Source organism: Mesocricetus auratus, unplaced genomic scaffold, assembly GCF_017639785.1.
Source record: "Mesocricetus auratus isolate SY011 unplaced genomic scaffold, BCM_Maur_2.0 Super-Scaffold_100676, whole genome shotgun sequence".
NCBI lineage: Eukaryota > Metazoa > Chordata > Mammalia > Rodentia > Cricetidae > Mesocricetus > Mesocricetus auratus.
This window is the reverse complement of record NW_024429266.1, coordinates 110,853,811-110,879,396: the sequence shown is the minus strand read 5'-3', so window position 1 is coordinate 110,879,396 and position 25,586 is coordinate 110,853,811. Positions and strand designations below refer to the sequence as shown.

General features: G+C 40.9%; 1 protein-coding gene across 13 annotated transcripts in view; it reads left to right on the top strand.

Annotated features, from left to right (window-relative positions):
- Lmbr1 (limb development membrane protein 1) overlaps window positions 1-25,586 on the top strand; it is a 115,960-nt gene that overhangs the window by 42,029 nt on the left and 48,345 nt on the right. For all 13 annotated transcript variants that reach the window (XM_040738662.1, XM_040738652.1, XM_040738650.1 and 10 more), the window contains 4 exons: window positions 16,679-16,805; window positions 18,257-18,325; window positions 19,892-19,956; window positions 24,962-25,034. In XM_040738662.1, coding sequence (XP_040594596.1) covers window positions 16,679-16,805; window positions 18,257-18,325; window positions 19,892-19,956; window positions 24,962-25,034 — 334 coding nt within the window. The remainder of the gene's footprint in view (window positions 1-16,678; window positions 16,806-18,256; window positions 18,326-19,891; window positions 19,957-24,961; window positions 25,035-25,586) is intronic.

The following is a 25,586-nucleotide window of genomic DNA, read 5'->3' as shown; positions in this document are numbered from 1 at the left end:
CATTTGTCATCAAGGAAAGGAATACCCTGGAGCACATGTGTCACCCAATGTCAAGCACTGTTTGGGGAGGGGAGCATTCAGGTGGCAGGGCACAGATGTGTAGGCACAGATGTGTAGACTCACTGACCACGTGCTGATGCTGATGTCTGCTGTGTGCACAGTCCCTCCTCTTCCTAATCCTGCCAGTGTGCTAGTAATAACTAAATGCAAGCAATAGGTGTAACTGTTGGTCCAGTGTTGCTCCTGTTTGGTGTTCCAGGAATTCAGTTTATACTCCTTATGAAGTTGTAGTTGTTAACTAGGTAGATCATGACTTAAGGCAGGTTGTAATTTGGATAGTCCTTACCTCTGCCCTGTCTGCACTGACCAGCCAGGAAAGGGATTCCACTACAGCTTGTGAGACATGATTAACAACATCCTCAGAAATTAAGACCTGTTGGCAAAACCGAGAAGCATTACCTCTTGTGCTCCTCCTCTTAGACCAGGAGTTCTCAACCTTTCTAATTCTGTGACCCTTTAATATGGCTTCTTATGTTGTGGTGACCCCCAACCACAAGTTATTCTCGTTGTTGCTTCATAATTATAATTTTGCTACTGTTATAGATCATAATATAAATATCTGTGTTTTCACATGGTCTAGGTTAACCCTGTGAAAGGGCCATTTTACCCCCAAAGGGGTTGCAGACCCATAGGTTGAGAACTACTGTCTAGACTTCACATCAGCAGGGAGAACCAGTTGGGCAGGGACCCAAGAGACAAGCATGACATCTCACACCCACATTTGTACGTCTCTTGCCGTTAATTACTTTTACTTCTAAGTTTTTTATGATTAAAGAGATACTTGTCCTAAACATGTATTTAACCATGCTTGTCTCTCAAAACCCTTCAGGGTTATCATGCCTTTCTTCATCTTTGATGGGACTGCAGAAGTGTTGAATGTTTGAACAAGACAAGTCAGTACCATCAAATGAGCAGATTCCCAGCCACAAGGAATTTAAAAAAAGACCAGAAGGTAGAGACCAGCAGCTAGAGGCTAAGAGGTAGAGGCCAGGGTGACTATCATTGATCCGACTTGGTAAGCAAGTTTCTTAATGCTAAGGATGGAAAGAGATGCTGAGGCTTGGAGATGGAGTGGGGAGGCCTGGCTACACTGGCACTCCAAGGAGAAGGGGCATTTGCAGGTGTATCAGGGTTAACGTCAGACTGCTGACTGAGTTACTTCATCGGAACTTAGATTCTCTTTCTGTATGCTTGGTACAGTAGTAATATTTACTCTGCTGTATTATTTTGTTTGTTTTTTGAAACAAGGTCTCCCTATGTAGCCTTGGTGGGCCTGGAGCTCAGAGAGATCTACCTGCCTCTACCTTCTGAGTGTTGTGATTAAAGGCGTGTGCCTCCACGTCTGGCTCTCCATTGTATCATTTTGACGACTGAATGCGGTAATTTATGTAAATACACACAGACTAGGACTTAGTACAGTTTTTTTTCTTTTTTACTTTCTCAAAACCATTTGTATTTCCTTAGATCTGAATATTTATAAGGGGAATTTCGAGGAGATGGCCCTAAGAGAGTATCAGCTTATAGTAAGAAAATAGATGGGGTCTGCAAGGTGATTCAGTGAGTAAAGGTGCCTGCTGTCAAGACTGGGGACCTAGTTCAGCCCCAAGGACCATACGGTAGAAGGAGAGACCTGACTTCTGCAAGTTGTCCTTTGACCCCTACATGTGCATTGTGGCACAGGTGCCTCCTGACAAACAAGCAAATAGATAAATTCAATTAAAATAAAAGAGAGATGAAAGGCTCTGAAAGGACATGGCCAGCCCTCTGGACTTAAATGTGCTGTTTTACTTAGCACAGTGATTTAATTAAGAAGTATGTAGTCAGTAAATGTGCTCAGCTAATGAGTGCTTATCGAAAGCAGTGGCCAGCTCTGAGTAATGACACATTATCAGGTAGTCTAACATCCCAAATTATTTTCTGCACTTTGAAGTAGAGAGTGTAGAAGCAAAGCAAATCAGTTTTAGCATCAGGAGTAGCATCCTTTGACAAAAAGCCACTGGATGGTAAGGTGTATTACAGAGCCTAGTAGAAATTTTTAGAAAGTTTTCATATTAAGTGAGCAATGTTATTTTAAAATGCTTATGTATTTTTTTTTGTTTCAAAATTAGTTAACAGAAAAGCTTCAAAGGCTGTTGGCACTGCCCAGTAAATGTCCCTGTAGTGCCTTGAAATCTAGTGTGACATTTGACTCCTGGGGATTATCTGCACAGGTCCTCAGTGTTTCTCAAGCAGCGGCCATCCATGCAGCTTAGGAGACTACATCAGAACAGTGAAGTTCACTGTAGGCTGCTGGTCATGCTGTCATTGATCACAGTCATCCGAGTGTTTACGAAGCTGGCTAATGAGTACATGCACAGCTGTTTGCCGATTGACTTCATTGGGCTTGTGTGTTGATGACTGGTACTGGAGAGAGGGTAGAAGCTTTCTTAGTGTGAATGTACCCACTGATTTGAGTCATGACAAACTTAGAGTCTGGCTAGTTCCATTTCCCTTTCCCTTGTGGCCACCCTCCTGGGCTGTTTTACTGAGTCTACATCTGGCATATTCTCTAAGTGGCACATGGCCCCCCATGCATCCATGGATTCCCCTGGGCAGTCGATTTTAAAACAGCTTCTTGCATATTGTGCAGAGATGCGGAAATTGGCCACTGGCTACAGGATGGATGTAGAGCTTGAGTTGAAAATCCAATGAAGCAGAATTCTTTACTTAGTTTTTAATTAAACAGTTATGTTAATTCAAACAGGGCTGGGGAGCTGGCCATATCCTTTAAGAGCTGTAAGTAGCCTTTCTTCTGTCTTCTTACACCGGGGTGAGTTGCTCTCTTATTAGGGCCATCTCCTCACTGTCTAAGAAAGCATAGTCTTGAAAAGTGATTTTTTTTTTGTAAGACGCCTGCTTTTGTTTTAGGTATTTAACTTCGTCTTGCAGTGAGGTTTTGTAGGTGTAGACTGTTTTGCAGCCACTTACTTGCATTACCTTAGGCATTGGGTCTTACATACTTGAACCTGATTCTGTGCTTGAATCATAATTCAACTCTGATAGGAAATGCCCATGTTGAATTTGTTTTGACATCATTTGTTGGTATGGGAGAGTCAGTGGGTCTTAGGGTTTGGAATCATCTTGGGGCAGACCACTCTGCTGTGGCTATTGCCTTTGGTCCCTGGCACGGTGTTTTCTTCCTCCCCTATTCAGAAAAGACCTCTTGGTTATTGGCTGTAACTCCAGGTGATGTTTTCTGATTTCATAATGAACTACAGAGGTTAACCCACTGACTGGTGTTTAAATGAGAGAAATATATCTGATCCATTTTGTATGTTACCATTATAATTTGAATTAAAACCTTGTAAAGACAAAATTAACTTAAAGTGGGGAAAATATCTTACCATATGATTGTTTTGTAAGTATAATGTAAACATCATGACAGATTAATTCATAAGCCCAGGACTTTTCTGGTAGCAGATTTATATTGCCCTTTACTTTAATGCCTATCTTTAAACTTAGCATAACGACAGCAACATCCTGACCAATTATCCAAACCATCCAGCCATCCTAGAGTGTCCAGAACCTCGCACATGATCTGTAGGATTAAGAGGTTAGCTTCTGTAACTTCAAACAAAGTGCTTTCATAATAAAAGTAAAGTGCACAAAATCTGAGGTCACTTCCTCTCTTAATTAGTTGCCCTGGCCAGGTGGAGGCGAAGCTCTCTGTGCTGGGCTGGGGCTGTCCATAAAGCCAAGCAACATGACAGCACAATGGAGGAGGAACAAAGATCGTTTTAATATGTTTCTATCCTGTGTCACAGTTTGAGATTGCCCTGGTTTATGTCGCTTTTGGCAAACTTACATAAAAGTGACCTTGTACTGTATTTTATGACCAGATGACTTTTCCCCTCAGTGGCTAATTTGTCTCAGGCCTCCATCTTAAAGAGGAGTGAGTAGGAAGTCCAGCCTGGGACTCCATGAGCTTTCATTGCATTCTTTCATTATTTTTGCTCGTTTTTTTTGCCACTGATGATCCATAAATTGTTGGAAATGAGCGATTAAGGAAGTGCTGCTTAGTGTTAGTGGCAAATGCGCATACTCAGCCTGCTTCTGCTGGGTGAGAGGAAATCACAGACAAGAGGAAGGCTCCTGCTGGGAACCTTGCAAGGAAATTTGACTTGGGCATGTTTTGATCTTGGCATTTATTACAGAAAATGAAGTCATATCTCACTAACTGTTGCTATGTGTTAATTTGATTCTCCAAACACCTGCAAGAAAAAAAGATGTAGTCATGTATTAATCAGAACTCTTTGCCCTCCCCCACTTGGGAGCCCTGGTTTCTTCCCAGAAATAGCAAGGATAGGACCGGCTGTTTTCCAAACAGAGGAGCACGGCTCTGCGGAAGGTGGCAGGCAGTGCGGGTCTCTTGAGCTTTCCATATCTGAAGGTGCATGCAGGATCTCAGAGGAAGTGAATGCGAGGGAAATAACACAACATTCAATTAAACAATTGTTCAAGTTTATAAAGACTTTGACTTAAAATTAATGTAGCTCCTAACTAGCCACCCTTCTCAGTACCCTGGCATGTATGAGGGCACTAATTACATCTTTAGTTACAGTGTCTGGTTTTGTTGATGACATTGTTTTCTTACCACCACTCAGCTCTCAGGCTTTATAGTGCTTTGATTTGCTCTGCTAAGTATTACTTTAATTTTTCTCTGCATCTGTAAAAAATGAGGGATTTCTACATTTAAAGGTAGATTATCTTTATTTGCATAATACTGAGTTTCCAGGCTCCAGCCTGGACTCTCCTTACCTACTACTTCTCAGGTGTATTTCTCAGTCTTTCTATGCAGCTTGCTGCTCTCACCTGTGTTGGTAACATGCCTAAGATGTGCTGGGAGCACAGTTATACTCAGTGCTCACATGTGTCTAGTATGTGGAGGTGCTAATGAGACATCAAGAGTGTTGTGTATGGGGGTTACTTTTTACATGGTAGCACAATTGCGTTGAGTCAGGGAGAGGCACACACCTGTAATTGCAGCACTTGGGCAGCAGAAGCAGGAAGGTTGCAAGTATGAGGCTAGCTTGGCGTACAAGGTATCAGAACAGGTTTTAAAAAGAGTTACATTGTATTGTCATTGGGCACATCTGTTTGCTTATCTGCCTCTTGAGGTATAAGATGTGTTTTACTTAGAAAAGTGCAGGTTGTAAAAGGTGGGCTGTGGAGCTTTCATAGTGAACCAAACCTCAAACTTTATTTTATAGGATAATTAAATTAACTAACGTCTCATAGTTCAGTCCTCTGTTAAATGAGGAAAAAAAGCTTTGTTAGGGAAGAAATAAAAAGCTACTAGCTTCACATTTGAAAATAATATGCTTTTAATTACCATGGTCCTGATCCTTACATTCAGAAAACAATTTTATAGAAATAATCATTGCTAATTAGAAACGCCTCCTCCCAATTTGTATGTGTGGGGGATTGGAATCTGTCCACTTATGGGTTAAAATGAGTTTTGTTTGAGAGTGAAGTTAGATGTAAGATTTAATGTTGCTGGAGACTTCTTAGTTACAGGATCCCAGGCCTACCAGATAGTGTTCACCATGCAGCGTAATTTGTAGGTCTTGTGGCTATTTGGCATTTAAACTCATATTTACTTGCCTATAAAATTATTTTTCAGCATGTTGCTCTGGTAACAATTTGCAGTGTCTATGAAATGTTTGGCAGTGTCTCTCCGAATCTACAGCTGAAACTGTCTGGCTGAAATGTGGTGCAGTGTATTAAGTGACAGCCCATTTATGTAGTTTGTATACCAGGAATAGAAGTGACAGTGAGACTGTTTGACAGCTTAGTTTAAATGGTGTTCCAAGTTGTGGTAAACTACTGTAGTCCTTGACAGTGACACCACTTCACAGACTGCTGTGCACATCTTCAATTAAAGAAAAGAAAATTCTAGTCATACGGGGGTGATGAATTTTAAACAGCAGACATGTTAAACAACATATGTAAATGTATCTTTTTGTAGGTAAAATGAGATCAGCAGGCAAAAACTGAAAAAAGGAAGGGTACATTTATAACCAAAAAATTAAGTTAAATATAGTAAAATGATTACTTTTATGGAAACAGTTCCCTTTTTTTCCTGGAATACAATGTAAGAAGAAATTTTAGATTATTTTGTAATAGTAGGTTTAAATACTTATACTTTTTTATTCTAACTGGGATTACCTACTAATGTTTTTGTTACATAATAATGAGTCTTACATTCTATAAGCAGCTGGTTTTATCATAGATTATGAAAGGTTTACATTTAAAAAAGATTTATTCTATTTTATGTGTATGAGTGTTTTGCTTGCATGTTTGTATACACATGTACCATATGTGTACCTAGTGCCCAAGGAAGCCAGAAGAAGGTGTCAGATCCCTTGGAACTGGTGTTAATGGGTGATTGTGAGCAACCATATTTGTGCTGGGAACCAAATCATGGTCCTCTGCAAGAACTGTAATTGCTCCTAAGTCTTGGGAGCCATCTCTCTAGCTCCCAAGACTTACATTTTAAAACTTTTTGAGGTATCAGAATTGTTGGCTGAATAATTATTTTATTCTTCTTAAAACACGTGTAATTTATGTCATATTTCTAGTTGTTTTTTTTTTTTTTGGGTGGGGGGCACAGGATCTCTCTCTATGTTGTCCTGGAACTTGTTCTGTAGACAAGACTGGCCTCAAACTCACAGAGATCTGCCTGCCTCTACCTCTGGTGTGCTGGGATTAATGACATGTGCCATCACACCTGACATAGTTTATTTATTTTTTGTTAGAAAAAATGTAATAAAAGACTACTTTATTATGTGTGGCAAGAATATATTGCATTAGATGAGTTATGATCCTTGATTTTTTCTGTCACTATGTTGGTTCACCTTCCTGATTGCTCACTTGGAGAGTCCAACTACCATCTGTTTTTTTTTTTTTCCCCCTCTGGATCTAGTCTCCTTTCCCATACAAAATGCTTTCTAATTTTGTTCTCTTAAACATACGGTTGCTTATATAAATAACTTCCGTAAAATTTTTGATGGCCTCTAATTGCTAACAAACTTGTCAAAACTTCCATTGCATGCATTACATACAGAGTGCTCTGTAAGCTTGGCTCCGTTTTAAACTTTTTTAAAATTAGATTTATTTATATTTTATTTTATATGTGTGTGTGTGTGCCTGATGCCTGCAGAGGACAGAAGAGGGTATTAGATTGTTTTGAACTAGAATTACAGGAGATCGTGAGCTGCTAAATAGAAACCAGGAACTGAACCCAGGTCTTCAGTAAGGGGCAGCAAGTGCTTTTAACTGCTGGATCATCTTTCCAGTCGGCCTTCTGTCTTTTAAGCCACTGTTTCCACTAGGCAGGTCTGCTCATCCTGTGCTATTCTTGTTGAACTTGTCCCCGCCTGGAACCTGCCTGCTGTTCCTTTTCCCAGCTTGGAGTCTACGTGCAGATGTCATTGCCTCTGTCTGTAAATTGTTTGTCCCACGTGGCCTTCCCTTCCAGCATCCTGTTCTTGACTGTTCTCCTAATGTTCTGCAGTGGCTTTCTGTACTTGTAACTGTTAGGTTTCCCACAGCAGGTTATATTGTGATTGCTTATTGATGCGCTTTTGACACAAGTGCTTGGGACACTGGACAGAATGCTGTGCAGGAAAATGAGGCATGGAAGCTAAGTACTCTCTTGTCCTCTGAATTTATGAGAAGGCCCAGGAGTGCTCCATACATCCCCATGTGTGGAGTGTCTTTCATGGTTAGTTTAAAGGAAGTTAACTAGCTGATGCCATAATTAAGTATGACTATGTAAAACAATTTAATTCTGTAACAAGCATTGTGTATTATTAAGTGTGTAGTTGTCAAAGAAGCAAAAAATCCAAACCAAACTAACCAAACAAACAAAAAACAAATTTTGGGTCCAAAACCCAGAGAGTAAATGAGCATGTGATCCCACTGCCTCCTGATCAAGGGAAGGAGATGATGGGGACTGTCAGCCCTAATGTGAGTCCACTGTGCATGGAGGAGGTGCAGAATGCCTCCTTGTGAAAAGTTCTCAGCCACAGGACAAATTGATTTGTGTATGCTCTGCCACTGACAGAAGGATATCTCTCCTGGGAGTTTATCTATCCACTTTTATCTCCCAAGAATTTGATGTTCAGTATTATATCTGTGTTATCAGAAAACCCTAAGTCAAGAAACTAGCATAAAAGTTACTGAAAAGTATTAAATATTACTTCATCACTTAATCTAATGTATAATACTAACTGAACATATAGTATTTTTAAGTGTGTTGGTCAACAGTGGCTTATATAGTACAGGTTTAAGGCAGGTTTGTCCAGGCATAGTGAGATGCAGGTCATACTACTGATTGCTTACACAGGTGCTGTGGTCAGGGCTGAGAAGGGCAGACTGATTAGTTATATGCTGTGTGTTTCCTTCCTATCCATGTGTGTGTCTTGTCGTCACAACCTGCATCTCTGAGTCCTTTTAAGTTCTTGCTTGGAGTCATAGAATTCCCTGCTAACTTTTGTGTTCTGCCCTTGTTTTTGGCTCAAAAAAGATTCATGTCCCCTATTTGAAACTGCTCAGATTTCTTCTCTAAAGATGGGCACAAGGTTTTTCCTCCTCTCCCCCTGCCATTTTTTTCCTGCTTTGGCCTCTCATGACCTTACTAAACTCTATAAGAAGGGTGATTTTAAGTCCTCCCAAGGGATTTGACACTACAGTGCAAGTGCTTCCTTCCTTCCTGAGCGCACTTGGGCTTCAGAATCTCCATGCTTACTTCCTTGTGTTTGGTGTGCTTGGACACTCTCACAGGCATATGGTTTTGGCTAAACCTGTGCATATTGACAACTGTCTGTTTCCAATAACATCTTTTTTGTTTTTGTTTTTGTTTTTACGAGACAGGGTTTTTCTGTATTGTTTTGGAGGCTGTGGGACCAGCCTGGCCTCGAACTCACAGAGATCTGCCTGCCTCTGCCTCCCGAGTGCTGGGATTAAAGGCATGAGCTACCACTGCCCGGCTCCATTAACATCTTAGACAAAATCTTGCCATATAGCCTTGGCTTTTCTCAAATTCACAAATCCCCTGCTTCAGCCTTCTAAGTGGCCTGAGCCACCATACCTGACACTATTTAATTTAAATGTTTTATTGAAATACAGCTAACCCTAAATTGTGTTTCATGTCATTCATTGTGTTTGTGTTACTGTACATTAGTAATTAGTGTGAGAATATATTATTAATCTTCCCTACTGTAGTAGTTTGAATAAGAACAGCCCCCATAGGATCATATATGTGAATGCTTAGTTATTAGGGAGTAGCACCAATTGAGAAGGATTAGGAGGTGTGACCTTGTTGGAGGAAGTGTGTCATTGAGGATGGGCTTTGAAGTTTCAAAAGACTAAGCCAGGCCCAGTGTCCTTCTGTTCCTGCTGCCTGAGTTTCTGTATATAGAACTCTCAGCTGCTTCTCCAGCATCTGTACCTGCATGCTGCCATGCTCCCTGCCATGATGACAATGGATTAAACCTCTGAGACTGTATTAAATACTCTCTCTTCCAAGTGTTGCCTTGTCATGGAGTCTCTCTTCAGTCATAGAACATTGACTGAGATACCCACTTTAATCGTTTATTTTGTTTACAAAAATTTTATGGTGTCAGCTAAAAACATTGTTCAAGACTTGGAAATGGACAAGTGAGACATGGGGAAGGACATGGATAAGGAGAATTAACTGGCTCGTGTGGTGAAGACGAAGTTGATGCCTGCCCTTTATGATGCACAACCTGCACATTTCATTTTGTTGTCCTCTGGGATTCCATCCTCCCCCCCCAGCCTCTATCTGTTAGCACATTGTCTGCAGATTTCTGATGAATGTCTGTGTGTAACTGCTCCAAATTTTCCATAGGCCTTTTTTTTTTTTTAGTGAAAGTTAACTCAGATGGCTGTGTGGCTGAAGGGTTTGAAGACTGGAATGGTCAGTGGGGGAGTGTTGACCAGCAAGAGTAGTAATACCCACCAGGGGATACGGGAGGGGATATGGGCCCTAGTGTTGTGAGAAAGTGACAAGATAGCTGCTCACAAGATCCACCACCACCAGAGATAGGAGATGATGAAAAGAGTAACCATGAAAATCAGAATGTCATTGAGATTTTATCTTAACTTCATCAGAATGCGTATCATTAAGAAAAAAAACCCCAACAAATTCAAGAATGAGAGGAAAGGGAACACTCATACACTACTGTGGGAATGTAGTCAGACTAGCCACCCTGAAAAGTAGTATGGAATTTCCTAAAAAAAAAAAAAAACCAAAAAACCAAAAAATGAACCATCAAACTACTATTATATGATCCAACCATACTTCTCCTGGGAACCCAAAGGCTCTAGTAAAGTTGACTGGATTTAGAGTCATCATGGAGACATACCTCTAGGTGCATGTGCCTTTGAGGATGCTTGCAGAAAGGGAAGACCTACCTTAAATATGGATCATCTCATAGGCTGAATAAAATGGAGAAAACAAGTTGAGCATCAGCTTTCATCTCCATTAGCTTCCTAACTTCAGACATAATGTGACAGCTTCTACATACTCCTACTGCCTTACTTTTTCCCGCTGTGATTGCTATAACATCTTGACCTGTGAGCCAAAAGAACCTTTTCTCCATTAAGTTGCTTCTTGTCAGGTATTTGCTTACAACAACAACAACAACAACAAAAACTCATAGTCAGTACACCACAGAGATACCTGCAGGTCTGTGTTTATTGTGCCAAAGTTCACAATCTTGACTGGTGGTGTCAGCCTAGGTGGATGACTGAACACACACAGACACAGATATACACACGCACACGCACACATCCACAGTGGAGTTTCATTCAGTCCCAAAAAAAGAATGAAATTGTGTTTTCATGAAATGGATGGAGTTAGAGAATCATCACATTGAGGTCAAGCAGATTTAAGACAAATACCACATTTTCCTCTCATGAAGACCCCCAGATTTGATCATGAACATTAGTGGTAAGGGATGGGGGAGAAAGGGCAGGGTATGGGGGTACATGATACTTGAATCTTTAAATGAAAATGTCTTTGTGAAATACATAATTGCGTACAATGAGTATACACCCTGAAAAATGAAAACAAGGTAAGGGTTCACAAATACAAAGAGAAATGAATAAAAATAAGCATTTGAGAGAAGCTGACTGTGCTGGCTAGTTTTATGTCACCTTGACTTGTAAAAGCAGCAGTTCTCAATCTCTGGGTTGCAACCCTTTGGGGGTTAAACTTTTTGGGGGTTGCCTAAAGCCATCAGAAAACACAAAGCAACATTACAGCTATAGGATAGTAACAAAACTAATTTTATGGTGGAGGGGGGTCAGCATAACATTAGGAACTCTATTAAAGGGTCACAGCATTAGGTTGAGAAATACTGCATTAGAGTTATCCAAAAGGAGGGAACCTCAATTGAGAAAATATCTCCATAAGATCTGGTTTTAGGGCATCTTCTTAATTAGTAATTGATGGGGGAGGGCCCAGCCTGTTGTGAGTGGTGGCATTCTTGGGTTGGTGGTCCTGGGTTCTATTAGAAAAGCTGATCAAGCCATGTTGATCAAGTCAGTAAACAACACCCCTCTATGACGTCTTCATCAGCTCCTGCCTCCAGGTCTGGTCCTGTCTGAGTTCCTGTCCTGACTTCCTTCAATGATGGACTATGGTATGGAGGTGTAAGCCAAATGAATCCCTTTCTTCTTCAACTTGCGTTTGGTTGGTCATGGTGTTTCATCATAGCAATAGCAACTCTAACTAGGACACTGACACTAAAAGGTGCCAGTTGGTATGTTACTCAGAGTTAGTAGACAAAGAGGAGATTGTAGGAAGACTTAATATTTTATTTAGCATTTGAGATGTTCTTTGAGATAAGGACTTCATAAGGATGTCTAGTCTTTAGTACTCTCTTGGTGGAAGTCCTCCTAATTTGTGATTATTCTTTAAAATTCTGTCTTGGGGTTCCTCAAGGTAATTGTCATTGGAGAACATTTCTGTAGGGCCTAGTGAGTTTGATGGGAACATACTGTCTTGGATTTTCATATTGTTTGTGTTTTGTGATGTGACCTGGGACTTCTTTCATTGGTTGTATGTTTGAAATGAGAGTCCAGCCTGGCGTAGAAGCTGCACAACTGGAGCGAGGCTTGGGAGTATGGGGATAGCACAGACAGGGTAGGGTATGGATGAATACACCGGGTAAGGCTAGTTTATGAACAGTACATTTGGAGCTTGACCTTGGAGTGTGGAGCTTGAACAGGCAGGTGATGTTCTAGAGCAACCCGTTAGGCGAGGCCTTTCCCTGAGCTACATGTCTGGATCTAGGCCCACGAATGTAGAATAGTGCAGGCAGGCTTGGTTCTTGAGGGACTCATCAGGGAAAACCAGTATGAGAGATGGGTGACTAGAAGTAGGCTTGGAGTTTGGGGATTCCAATCACTTTTTAAATGTGAAATTTATAACTAAATAATTGTTAGCATAGAAATAGAAGAAAGAGCCTTTCTGGGCAACCAATAAAGTGTCTTGATGTGATGTAATATATACTGAGACACATCTCACACATTTGAATTATATTGAACTTTTGTAATTCAGTACTTTTATTTACTTGTTAACTTCTTAGTTACCTTTAAGTATTAACTCTTTGAGAATTTCATGCAGTATATTCTGATCATATTTACTTCACTCCTCCTATCTATTCTCAGGACTACCCCTATCTCCCTCACCCACCTGACTTTGTGTCCCTTTTTTTTCTTTTAATATACTACTGGATGGATCTGCTTCCAATATATTCCCGGGCATGGGGGCATCTACAGTGACACACTTCCTTCAACAAGGTCACACCTACTCCAACAAAGGCACACCTCCCAATAGTGCCTGCCACTCCTTTCTTTCAGTCACCACACCCTTATATCCTTTTCCTTACTCCACCCCTTCTCCTCAGCATTTCTTCTCTCCCCTTCATATCACATGTGTTCTACAGTCCCCACCCCTTTAAGAACTTTCTTCACTCCCACCAGCGGTCCCTTTCTAGCTTTCTGGATTCTACATATACTCCTGATTAAACACAAAAATTTAATGATTCTAGCCCTAAGATCTACATAGAAGAGATAACATGTGATATTTGTCTTTCTGGATCTGAGTTACTTCACTTAGTGTATTTTGTGGCTCTGTCCATTTAAATGAAATTTTCTTTTTTCTTTGTAGTGGAATAAAATTCCATTGTATATAGATATCATATTTCATTATATATTTAACAATTGATGGAAATTTAGACAGTTTTCCATGTCCCAGATTGTCAATGGAGAAGCTATGAACTTGGCTGAATATGTGTGTCTGTAGTAGGAAGTAAGAGTGTTTTGAGTATATGCCCATCTTAGTTAATGTTCTGTTGCTGTGAGAAGGCACCATGACCAAGGCAACTTTTATTTTATTGTGAGTTTCCTGATGTATTTGTAGGTCTGTAATAGAAAAGCCATGCTCTTGGACATGTGTAAGCTTTCCCAATGGGTGGAGACATGGAGAGGGGAAGAGGAGGGGCCAGTATGATTTGTAATCACATAATGTACTAAGAAGATTGGTGCTAAAGCTCGGGGTGTGTCTTTGGGGCTAGAGGAGTTGGCAGGAAAGGTTCTGACATTGAAATTTCCAGTGTTGACATAAACAACAAAGTAGATACTAATCTTTAGGATGAGCAGGCAAGGCTAACCCATCAGTGGGGAGTATTTAAGTCAGTGTGGTGGAAGACGGGGCATCACACAGTATTGATACAGGGTTACCATATGATACACGGGGTCTCCTCAGAGTCTAGGTAAGAATGGCACCCTGGAAGATTTGGAAGGGAGAGTGAATGGAGGTTGTCTGTTAGGATTTGAGACATTTGTTCATAAGGTTCTGCATATTTTATTATTTTTGAAATAAAATTAGCATGGAACTTCTGTTTATTTGGAAGTTGAATTCTTGGAGTCCAGTTGCAGAGGGAGGAGTGATAAGCAAAGTGGTCAAGACCAGGTTGGTGAAACCCTCAGAAACAGCTGACCTGAACAAGGGGGAGCTCATGGTCCCCAGACTGACATCTGGGGAACCAGCATAGGGCAGAACCAGGCCCCCTGAACGTGGGTGTCAGTTAGAAGACCTGGGTAGTCTATGGGGCCTCTGGTAGTGGAACAGTATGTATCCCTAGTGTATGGATGGACATTGGGAGCCCATCCTCCATAGAGGGATACTCTCTCATCCTAGACACACAGGGGAGGGCATAGGCCCTGCCCTAAATGATGTGACAGACTTTAATGATCCTCCATGGAAGGCCTCACCCATTTTATGGAGGAGAAGAGATGAGATGGGCGTTGGCGGGCAGGGAAGGCATGGAAGAATGGGAGGGAGAGGGGACTGGGATTGATATATAAAATAAGATTGTTTCTAATTTAAATGAAAAAAACCCATAAAAAATACCTTGGCTCAGTGGTGAGTGATTGTCTAGTATGTGTGAGGCCTTGAGCATGAAGCCCTTGGTTTAACCTTTTAGTTGAACTGTAATAAATAAATAGTTAAACATTAAAAACAATTTTATTTCTTTTTTATGGAATAATTACACAATATATTTTGATGTTTTCCCCTTCTATCAGTTTCTTCTAGATCCTTTCTACCTTCCTACCTACCCAACTTATGTTTGCTCTGTCTTTCAAACAAAACAAACAAACAAAAAAAACCATCAGCAACAACAAAAATCCCCACAAGAAACAAAACAAAAAAACAAAAGCCAAGAAACAAAAATTCTCCACAAAAACACAAAAAGGAACTGGGTGATGGTGGTGCACGCCTTTAGTCCCAGCACTCAGGGAGGCAGAGACAGGTGGATCTCTGTGAGTTTGAGGCTAGTGTGGCCTACAAGAGCTAGTTCCAGGATAGCCAAGGCTACACAGAGAAACTCTGTCTTGAAAAACAAAACAAACAAAACAAAGCAAAAAACCCACAAGAATGAAAATCAAAGCAAAAAACCAAAAGACAAAAGACACATAGAAAAGGCCCAACAGAGCAAAATGAAACTAAAAGTCCATAAAAATACTATTGATTTTGTTTTGTGTTAGCCAACTACTCCTGAGCATGGGGCCTTCCCTGAAGTGTGGTTGATATTTCCATTGAGACTCATTGGAGAAAACTGATTTTCCTTTTGTCAGAGGGTATCAGTTGCAGGTAGTTTCTTGGATATGGGTGGAGCCAAATCTAAAATCAGTTTTTTGATACAGAATCTTACTTCATACCTCAGGCTGGTCTTGAACTTACTATGTATCCCAGGCTGGCCTTGAACTATGTTTTTAGGGAATCTGAACCCTCCTGCTTCAGGCTTCTGAGTGCTGGGATTGCAGACTGGAACTACTGTGCTCACCTAGTTTTTCGGTTTCCCCTTTCTTGAAATGCTGCTTGTTACTAGAACTTATGTGCTATGATACGAGCCTGATTCCATTTGATTCCTTGGCCTTGCTGGCCATACACACATGAGCTGACACGTCTGAGCAAGTGGTTAAAGCCTGTACAAGACCATGACACTGTTGAAGGACAGGTAGGAAAAAGGCACTCTACCCCTGACATTGGCACACTGGGCTGGGACATTTCTTCTCTGTGTCTCATGTGCAGGACTGTGGAGATGTGATGTCAGTGTTCCTTGTTCTTGTTCCTGCAGTGCAGGGGTTAGCAAGATCAGCCAAGTGGAAGTGTGTCTGCGTCTTTGTAACTCACCTCTTTAAACCATTCTCGGTATGGAATGGAGGAATAGATTACTGAGAAATGGGTACACTTGCAAGTTTGTTGTTAGAAGTTAGAGACATAAAACAGGGATGTAAATCTTTGAACTTATTTACAGAAACAATTATTGATGATTTTTTTAGGAGTAAGAAAGTTTCAACTTAGGTTTATTTAGCAGTTTCCCAGTCTGATCTTTCAGCCTGACTTTTTGAGGTCAGAATCTATTTTACTTTTAAAAATATGCATGATGATTCCTTATTTTAGTCATGTCTTATAAACTAGTTGATCTCCTGGTAAACTAGTGTATTTATATATGAAAAATGAATGGGTTATATATTGTTGTACTATCTGTGGGGTTCTTGGTGTTGCTGTCCAGCAAGCAGTTCTCTAGCTGGTCACTAGAGGGCTCCAGAGGCTGCAAGGTGCTGCTGGGGCCCTTCCTGATAGGTGGTGCCCTAGCCCTGTGTCTCCAGTGTATCAAACAATCTGACATTCCTTGATTAGAACCACAGATGGAAATCCATAAGTGTTCCTTCTTCTGGGAAGTGCTAGTAAAGTAATAGTTCAAAATGCTTCTGTAAAATGCTGGTATGGTTGACTTTTTTTGTGTGTTTTATCCCAAGTTTATTATTTTTTAAAATATAATTTTTAAAAGTCACTCTAAACATAAACCACAAACACTTTCTTTAATAAATACAGATTTATATGAAAAACAAATTGTTAAGTATAAATATATATTTTTCTTCCCTCCCAAGGGATGGTTTTTTGCTTTCAAATAAAAGCCTACTTGCTCATGAGGTGATATAAAGTACTAAAACACTGTTGCTGTTGTATTTTCAGGGAATCCGAGCTCGAGTTTTGGAAACCCTGGTCATGTTGCTGCTTCTTGCATTGCTGATTCTTGGGATGGTATGGGTGGCTTCTGCCCTGATTGACAGTGATGCTGCCAGCATGGAGTCTTTATATGGTACTTGATTACTGTTTTAGCTAGTTCCTATGATGAGCATCTGAGTTTGGGATACAATTATATAGGATATAAAAACTTTTTTTTTGGATTAAAAATTTTTAAATAGTTCTTTGTGTGGTTAACTGTCTGTTAACTTACAGAATTTAGATGTATTTAGAGATATTTATTCAAATCAGTGAATATTCATTGTTTCAAAAGTCTAAGTATTTTCCATGCATTTTTGATTAATTGGTTCTTGTTCTTAAAATTCCATGTAGTATTCCTCTGAAACAGATTTTTCCCTCTCTCTCTCTTTCTTTCTTTCTTTCTTTCTCTTTCTTTCTTTCTTTCTTTCTTTCTTTCTTTCTTTCTTTCTTTCTTTCTTTCTTTCTCTTTCTTTCCTTCCTTCCTTCCTTCCTTCCTTCCTTCCTTCCTTCCTTCCTTCCTTCCTTCCTTCCTTCCTTCCTTTCTTTCTTTCTTTCTTTCTTTCTTTCGAGACAGGGTTTCTCTGTGTAGCTCTGGCTGCCCCAAAACTCACTCTGTAGACCAGGCTGGCCTTGAACTCACAAGGATCCCTCTGTTTCTGCCTGGGATTAAAGGCGTGTACTACCACCACTGGCTCAGAAGGTTTATTTCTTATTCTCCTGCTTTAGATCTTTTTATTCTTAATTAGAAGTTAGATCATTTATATACTCAGATAGGCAGTTAAAATGTTTATCACATATTGCTATTTATTAAGGTAAAATATAGACTATTTTTTTGATCTCCAGACATGCTTTATTTGTACAAAGAAGTTATCACCATATATCTCTTTTTGTCTAAAAGCAAAAACGTTATAAGAAAAACTATATACAATAAGTACAATAACTATATAAATATATACAGGCAATAAGTACATTGAGAATGTCTAGTCCATTAGCATTTGACAAATTCAGAGAAAATACTCCATTATCTATCCTATCTTAGTGAATCCAGAGTCTTGTACCTAATGTGCCCTCTATTCTAATTTGCATTATCAAATTATCTTTCAATCTCTCTCAACCTTTTTTTTAAATTTTATTTTTAAATTTAAATTTAAATTAGAAACAAGGTTGCTTCACATGTCAATTCCAGGTCCCTCTCCCTTTCCTTCCCCTCCTCCCACACCCTGGGAATCCAGCATGGGACTGATCAAGACCCCCTGAACGTGGGTGTCAGTGAGGAGGCCTAGGTAATCTATTGAGCCTTGCATAGTAGACCAGTACCCATCCTGGGTATACACATGGACTTTGGACTCCCATAGAACAATGTGAGGTGCACTCTCACCCTGGACTCTCGGGGGAGGGTCTAGGCCCTGCCCTGGATGAAATGACAGACTATGGACACCCCCATGGAGGGCCTCACCCTCCCTGGGGAAATGAGGGGATATTGGAAATATAGACTATTTTAATTGCCACACTTTAACTTATTTAAACACATTGATGTTTTCACAGATCTCTGGGAGTTCTACTTGCCATATTTATACTCCTGCATTTCTCTGATGGGATGCTTGCTGCTTCTCTGTAAGTACTCTTCATTGTGACACTGGCAGGAAGGCAGAGTCGTCTTGTACCCTGGAAAATTGTGGCAGTTTTTCTAATGAGAGTCCTTAACAATGGAGACTGTTTATTGAGTTGTCCTTAACTTTATTTTTAGTATTCCAGATACATTTTAATTAGCAGAACCTTGAAATAATTAGGTGCTTTTGTTCACTAAGGAAAGCCTTTTCTGCTCTGTTGGATACACATGCATACACCAAAACCAACATGTACCCCATGTACTCTGTCCCCCCACCTCATGTGCATATTCTTTACCTCTAGCTCAAGTATAACACTGAAGTTACTTTAAATGCAGAGAGTAAAGTTCTGTCTGATGACTTTGTAGTATTTATTTCAAAATTTGTTTGGTTTTACTGAAGACATCATACTCTATCTCAGGAATAGTATAAGTTGTCAAACATAGTTCAAAGGACTTGTGACTACAGTTGCCACTTTTAGATACCTTTTTCTGGCTCTCAGTTCTAGTAGGTGAAATACTGTGTGTTTTTTTTCTGGGTCTGTTTAACTCGTTTTAAACAAGAGTGTTGGTCCTTTGCAATCCTGACTACCATAGGCTTTCATCTTCACATTTCATGTGATGTTCATGGCCTCCTCACACTGTCCTGGTTCTTCATTGGTGGAGTTGAAGGGCCTTCTGGCAGAGTGCCTGGTGAGGCTGAGTTGGAGATGAGGATATACATACCTAAGGGGCTCTTTAGACTCTTTCCCTGTTTCCTCACTGGTGACTTATTCCTACAGTGTGTTTCCTGTTTCCTCACTGGTGACTTATTCCTACAGTGTGTTTCCTGTTTCCTCACTGGTGATTTATTTCCTACAGTGTGTTTCCTGTTTTCTCACTGGTGACTTATTCCTACAGTGTGTTTCCTGTTTTCTCACTGGTGACTTATTTCCTACAGTGTGTTTCCTGTTTCCTCACTGGTGATTTATTCCTACAGTGTGTTTCCTGTTTCCTCACTGGTGATTTATTTCCTACAGTGTGTTTCCTGTTTCCTCACTGGTGATTTATTTCCTGCAGTGTGTTTCCTGTTTCCTCACTGGTGACTTATTCCTACAGTGTGTTTCCTGTTTCCTCACTGGTGATTTATTTCCTACAGTGTGTTTCCTGTTTCCTCACTGGTGATTTATTTCCTACAGTGTGTTTCCTGTTTCCTCACTGGTGATTTATTTCCTACAGTGTGTTTCCTGTTTCCTCACTGGTGATTTATTTCCTACAGTGTGTTTCCTGTTTTCTCACTGGTGATTTATTCCTACAGTGTGTTTCCTGTTTTCTCACTGGTGATTTATTCCTACAGTGTGTTTCCTGTTTCCTCACTGGTGATTTATTTCCTACAGTGTGTTTCCTGTTTCCTCACTGGTGATTTATTTCCTACAGTGTGTTTCCTGTTTCCTCACTGGTGATTTATTTCCTACAGTGTGTTTCCTGTTTTCTCACTGGTGATTTATTCCTACAGTGTGTTTCCTGTTTTCTCACTGGTGATTTATTCCTACAGTGTGTTTCCTGTTTCCTCACTGGTGATTTATTTCCTACAGTGTGCACCCCAGTTGGCCTTTCCCGTATGTTCACAGTGATGGGTCAGTTGCTGGTGAAGCCAGCGGTAAGTACTTTATTTTATTTGGGTTAGCTGAATACCTGTGTTTATATATTTGATTATGTAACAAAGATTAAAAAAACTAAGGATACTTTTTTAAGTTTATCATTCACATTTTTAATATTTTAAATCACTTTTTTAGAGAACAAAATCTTTTTTGCTTTTTAAAATAATAACTAACTATACACACTTAAATAAAAGTTTGTATAGAAAATTTCAAGACAAACTTTGCAGATGTCTGTATTTTGTGTTCATTGCCCTGAATCCAACAGTAATTTTATGTGTTTCAGAACTGATCACACAGCTGACCATGGTGTTAGTGTCCCTGATTCTGGGGTATGAGAGGCTTGGGGATTGTAAGCTCAAGACTAGTTGGGCCACAGAGTGAGAGTTGTCCACAGATAAAACAAATAAATTAGCTAAAGTCCCCAAACAAACACAAAACAGAGGCAAAAAGAAAATTGACTGTATCCATGCTTTGATTTTTGAAACCAGTTTCTGAAAATATGCATATTGTATCCTGAATTATACTTTTACTTTGAGAAATGTTACATATTTATTTTAAATGACTTTTAGTGGGTAGCAATATAATGATCTGTTCCTAGTTCTCCAATCTTTGAGCTATTTTTTTTTTTTTTTTTTTTTTTTGGTTTTTACGAGACAGGGTTTCTCTGTATTGTTTCGGAGGCTATCGGTCCAGCCTGGCCTCGAACGCACAAAGATCCGCCTGCCTCTGCCTCCCGAGCGCTGGGATTAAAGGCGTGCGCCACCACCTCCCGGCTTTTTTTTTTTTTTTTTTTTTTTTTGGCTATTTTTACAGATAATAACTTCTTAGCTATTCCTAGAAACTCTGGCGCTTAAGTTCCTTCCTTGATCCTCACTGCCGCCAGCTAAGTCGCAGCTGTCTACCCGTTTAGGTTTCCCAGCGCTCTGTGCTGCGCCCCTCTTCTGCTCCTGCATGGACTCTCAGAGCAGTTTGAAGCTGCCTTGTTGTGGGCCACAGGGCTCCATGCTGTGGGTTCCAGGCTTGCTCTGTCAGTGCAGAGCTGCTCACCTGCTGCAGCCCTCAGCAGGCTCCCGAGGGAAGTGCAGACATCACTGTGCTGCCTTCTCCACATTTCCCAGTGTCTATGGCTTGTGTCTGACCAGGGATCTCTGCTGGGTCATATTGGCCATGCGTCTGTCCTCCCCTTGTGGTGAGGCAATATTTTTTTTTTTTTTTTGTTTTTGTTTTTACGAGACAGGGTTTCTCTGTATTGTTTTGGAGGCTATTGGTCCAGCCCGGCCTCGAACTCACAGAGATCCGCCTGCCTCTACCTCCCGAGTGCTGGGATTAAAGGCGTGCGCCACCACCGCCCGGCTGTGGTGAGGCAATATTATGGTAGATGATCTTTCAGTAAACTATTACTTGATTTTGAAAATTACATTCTCTAATTCAGTTCCCTCTAAAAGAGGCTTTGTGATACAGAATTCATTTAGTTTCTTCTACTCTGTTTTTTTTTTTTCTACTTCCTGTGGATGGGTGTTCGATTCCCACTCTTGGTCTAAAGTTTTGTTACTGCTCTACTGTGTGCTTTGGGCCTTGTCTGCGGATGGTAGTGAGAAGACCAGGAAGGCACTTGCAGTCTGCTAAGCACTGTTGACTAATGCGGGGCTGCCAGCTCCACCTCCTTGCTTATGAAGCCAGAGTGCTTCTGTGTCACTGCTCCTGGCGCTGCCTTATTAACTCCTCCACAGCCTTAGCTGTCCTTGTTTTCTTCCTTGCTCCTACTATCCGGTGACTGTGGCTAGTTCCTGAGCGATTCTGCATCTCTCCCATGCTGGTGCTAGGTACTGTATGTGACACATGGTTTCATGTCATCTTGACCACAGGCCAGAACTTGGGTGTTGATGGTCTCATTTTGTAGGTAAATTGGCTTCAGTCCAGGGAGGCTGAGTAGTCAGTCACAGAGCTGTGTAAAGACAAGTTTGAACCCGGAGCCCAGGCTCCCGACCACTAACTTCTAGTCGTCTAAGAATTCCCGAGTAGTGACTTCCTCCTCATGAGCTTGCCTCCTCTCTGCCTCCGTGTTTACACATGGCTCTCTTTACCTGAAGTGCCTGTTCCCTTCTTAGAGTTCAGGCTGTCAATCAGGTGTTCTAGCCATTAGAAACACTGCGTGTTCTTTCTCTTCAAGTGGAAGTACTTTTTCTCTCTGACCTTTGCTAACTTTTTATTCAAACCTCAGTTTTGACATTTATTTTAATCTCAAAGGTACTGTTTGAAATTCTTATCTCCATTGTTGTCCCATGGGGTGCTCATGTCTGAGTTCCTGTTAGTTTACAGTAGTGATGAGCCAAGGCCCTGAAGGCACTTGGAGTTTCCCTGTGAAGCCTTTGCTTCTTAGAGTATGAAGTAATGAGGTTGCTGGGATGCTCAGAGGTACACGATATACATCTCTGTGCTTCTCCTGGTGCCATTCAACTATGGTCTGAATTATCAGTAATTTATACTATGAAATGAAAATCCTTAAAGTATTAGAATTTAGGACAGGTGCCGGGCGGTGGTGGCACACGCCTTTAATCCCAGCACTCGGGAGGCAGAGGCAGGCAGATCTCTGTTAGTTTGAGGCCAGGCTGGACCGATAGCCTCCAAAACAATACAGAGAAACCCTGTCTGGTAAAAACCAAAAAAAAAAAAAAAAAAGAATTTAGGACAGGTAAACATGATCAATTTGAGTTCAAACAGCCAAAAGTGATGGGAAACACTGACCGAGAGGAGCGTTCTTGTCTCTGTCCCCTCATCGAGTAACGGTCTTGGCTTACTCTCCCATTGGCTATCCAGTGGACCTCATCATGGGCCACTCCTGCTCAGGACCTCATGCTTTCTAGCACGTGCTGCCTCTCAGCCTTGGTAAGGTCTCTGGAGAGGTCCCCTTCCTCCTCTTAGGTGACAGCCACTCCGTGTCATTATCTATTATCTACCTTTTCTTTCTTTTTAACTTTCTTTTCATTTAATCTTTGCGTCTTTCACATCATGCATCTCATTCTCCTTCATTCCCTGCCCCTGTGTATCTGCCTTCCCTCCTTGCATCACCCTACCCCCATACAATTTAAGAAAGAAAAGAGGGAAAAGGGAAAAGAATCTTGTCATGGAAGCTGTGTGTGACACAGTGAGTCACGAAGTAAACCCCTTTGTTCATATATCTTTACTTGCAAGTGTTCATTGCAAAGAGGCTGGCCATGCCCCTTGCTCATGGCTGCCAAGGCAATGCAGTAGAGGTCACCCTGGTGGTGAGGACAAGAGAGAGCTGGCAGGCTGACCAACCCTGCAACTACCCAGGCCCAGAACCAAGGTTACGACTTGGCCCACCCCAATAGCCACCCCATCTGTGATCTGCTGGAGCACATGAAGGGACTGATCCTACAGACCCAAATATACGTTTTCTTATTTATTTTGTTTTTATTGTTTTATTATGCCCAGGGTGGGTCTGGTGGTAGGTACATCTGTTCAATGGTAGCTTAGTGCCATGCTGAAGGGAACCGTGGACACTTGTGAAGAGACTGGAAAGCAGTGGGTTGCTTTACGAATGTTTTTAAATGGTGACCACATGATTTTAGACAACTTGTCAGGTTGGCAGGTGCACAGAAACGGTTACTCCCATTCTTTTTTTTCCTTAAATATTTTTATTTATTTATTTTAAATTAGAAACATGCATGCTTCAAATGTCAATCCAAGCTCCCCTGCTTCTCCCTCCTCCAGCCCCATCCCCACCTCCACCCCCCCCCCCCCCCCCCCGCCCCATCCCAATCCCCACATCATTCCCCAGGGATGATGAGGCCCTCCTTGGGGGGGATCTCCAGAGTCTGTCATTTCATCCAGGGCAGGGCCTAGGCCTTTCCCCATGTGTCTAGGCTGAGCGAGCATCCTTCCATGTGGAGTGGGCTCCCAAAGTTAATTCGTATACCGTGGTTACCCCCATTCTTACTTTACTCCAGCAACTCTTCCCTTTTTATTGCTTTGCTGGAATCAGTAGCTTGGGCTTGAGTGATAGAGTGTACTACCATCAGCCCTGCTGCTTTCGTGCTTCCTCCAGAGCCAGGAAGACAGAACCTTCTCATAGGACAGTTACTGTAACACAGCCAGAATCGAAGTTTTAGGTTTTATTAGTTTTGAAGACAGTAAAGACACTATCCCACGCAGTTGGTGATTGATGAGTACACCCCACACACCTCCACTGTTGTATGACATGCTGTCGAGTGTGTATGTAAGCACACTACTTCTCTAAGGCTTTGTCTCAGATGAATTTTTTGATCTTAGCTTCTAATACTCATGGAAGCACTTCCTGTATCAAGTTAAAAAATGGGGTGTCCTGTGTGTCTCTGATAAGTTTGGTTTTTAAAAAAATTTTAACACTGAGATAGGGTCTCATTGTATAATTCTGGCTAGCCTGGAACTTGCTACGTAGATGAAGTTAGTCTATATATGGTTGTGAGCTAGCTTGTGGCTGGTGGGAATCCAACCTGGGTCCTCTGGAAGAGCAGCCAGTGTTCATAACAATTGAGCCATTTCTCCAGCTCCTGGTTATAGGTTTCTAATTTTAGTGAGTAGGTAAAAACACATGGGAGACAAATACTGTACTAGATGATCTCTTCCTTTTAGCTCTAAAATAACAGCTTGTGCATAAAGATGTATTTGCTGTATCTCACTCTGTTTAAAATCCATGCCCTTTTTAGCCCCTGAGAATACTACAAAGTGTTATCCTTTAAGCCTTAAAATACCTAATTTAAATGAATATGGATTTTGTTATATCAACTTTTGAAGTGTTTGGTTAGTACTAAAATAGAAAAAAACATAAATGTATTAAAAATAAAGTACGTAAAATATGCTTAGTTTGGATATTTAATTTTGGGGTCCTAGTTATATGAGTCAATATAACACATGGTCTTAAATAATAAACTTCAGAGCCTGGGGTGTCATATACTTGAGTGTGTCACACTGCATTATTGAGTAGTTTATCTTTCAATTTAGATTCTTGAAGACTTGGATGAACAAATTTATATGATTACCCTAGAGGAAGAAGCACTCCAAAGAAGACTACACGGTATGTGTGTTACATGGTTAGATCAGGTAGAAAAACTAACTCAACAGAGACAGACAATTGAAGAGTGGAAATAGATACCTCCTCAGAGGCTTGCAAGTGACAAAGGAACTTCCTGATAAAGGGAGTTTGTGAGAATTTGATAAAGGAAATGGGCCAGGGCCACGTGGCTGGCTTTCCTGGAGGCAGCAGCCACTTGGACATCTGCACTTAAAAGGTGCTGCAGGTATGCACACTGCTTCAGTGACTCAGCCTGCTTTTTTCCTTTCTGTTAAGAGCTGAAGGTAAGAGAAGCCTTTCTTAGGAGATCCTTAGGAGCACTGTTAACTCGGGTGGCTTTTATACCAGCCTTGGGTTAGTTCTGTACCATTGGAACTGCTCTGGCTGGCAGGCTGCCTTTAAGATGATGACTTTAGGGAAACTTCTAAATAATGTGTTGCTGTGATTGGCCACTGTGGGCTATTTCAGGTGAAAACTAATAGGCTGAACTGTTTATTATATAAATTATTTGAGGGTCAAGTTGATATTTGACTCTATTAAGAATTGCAAGCTTCT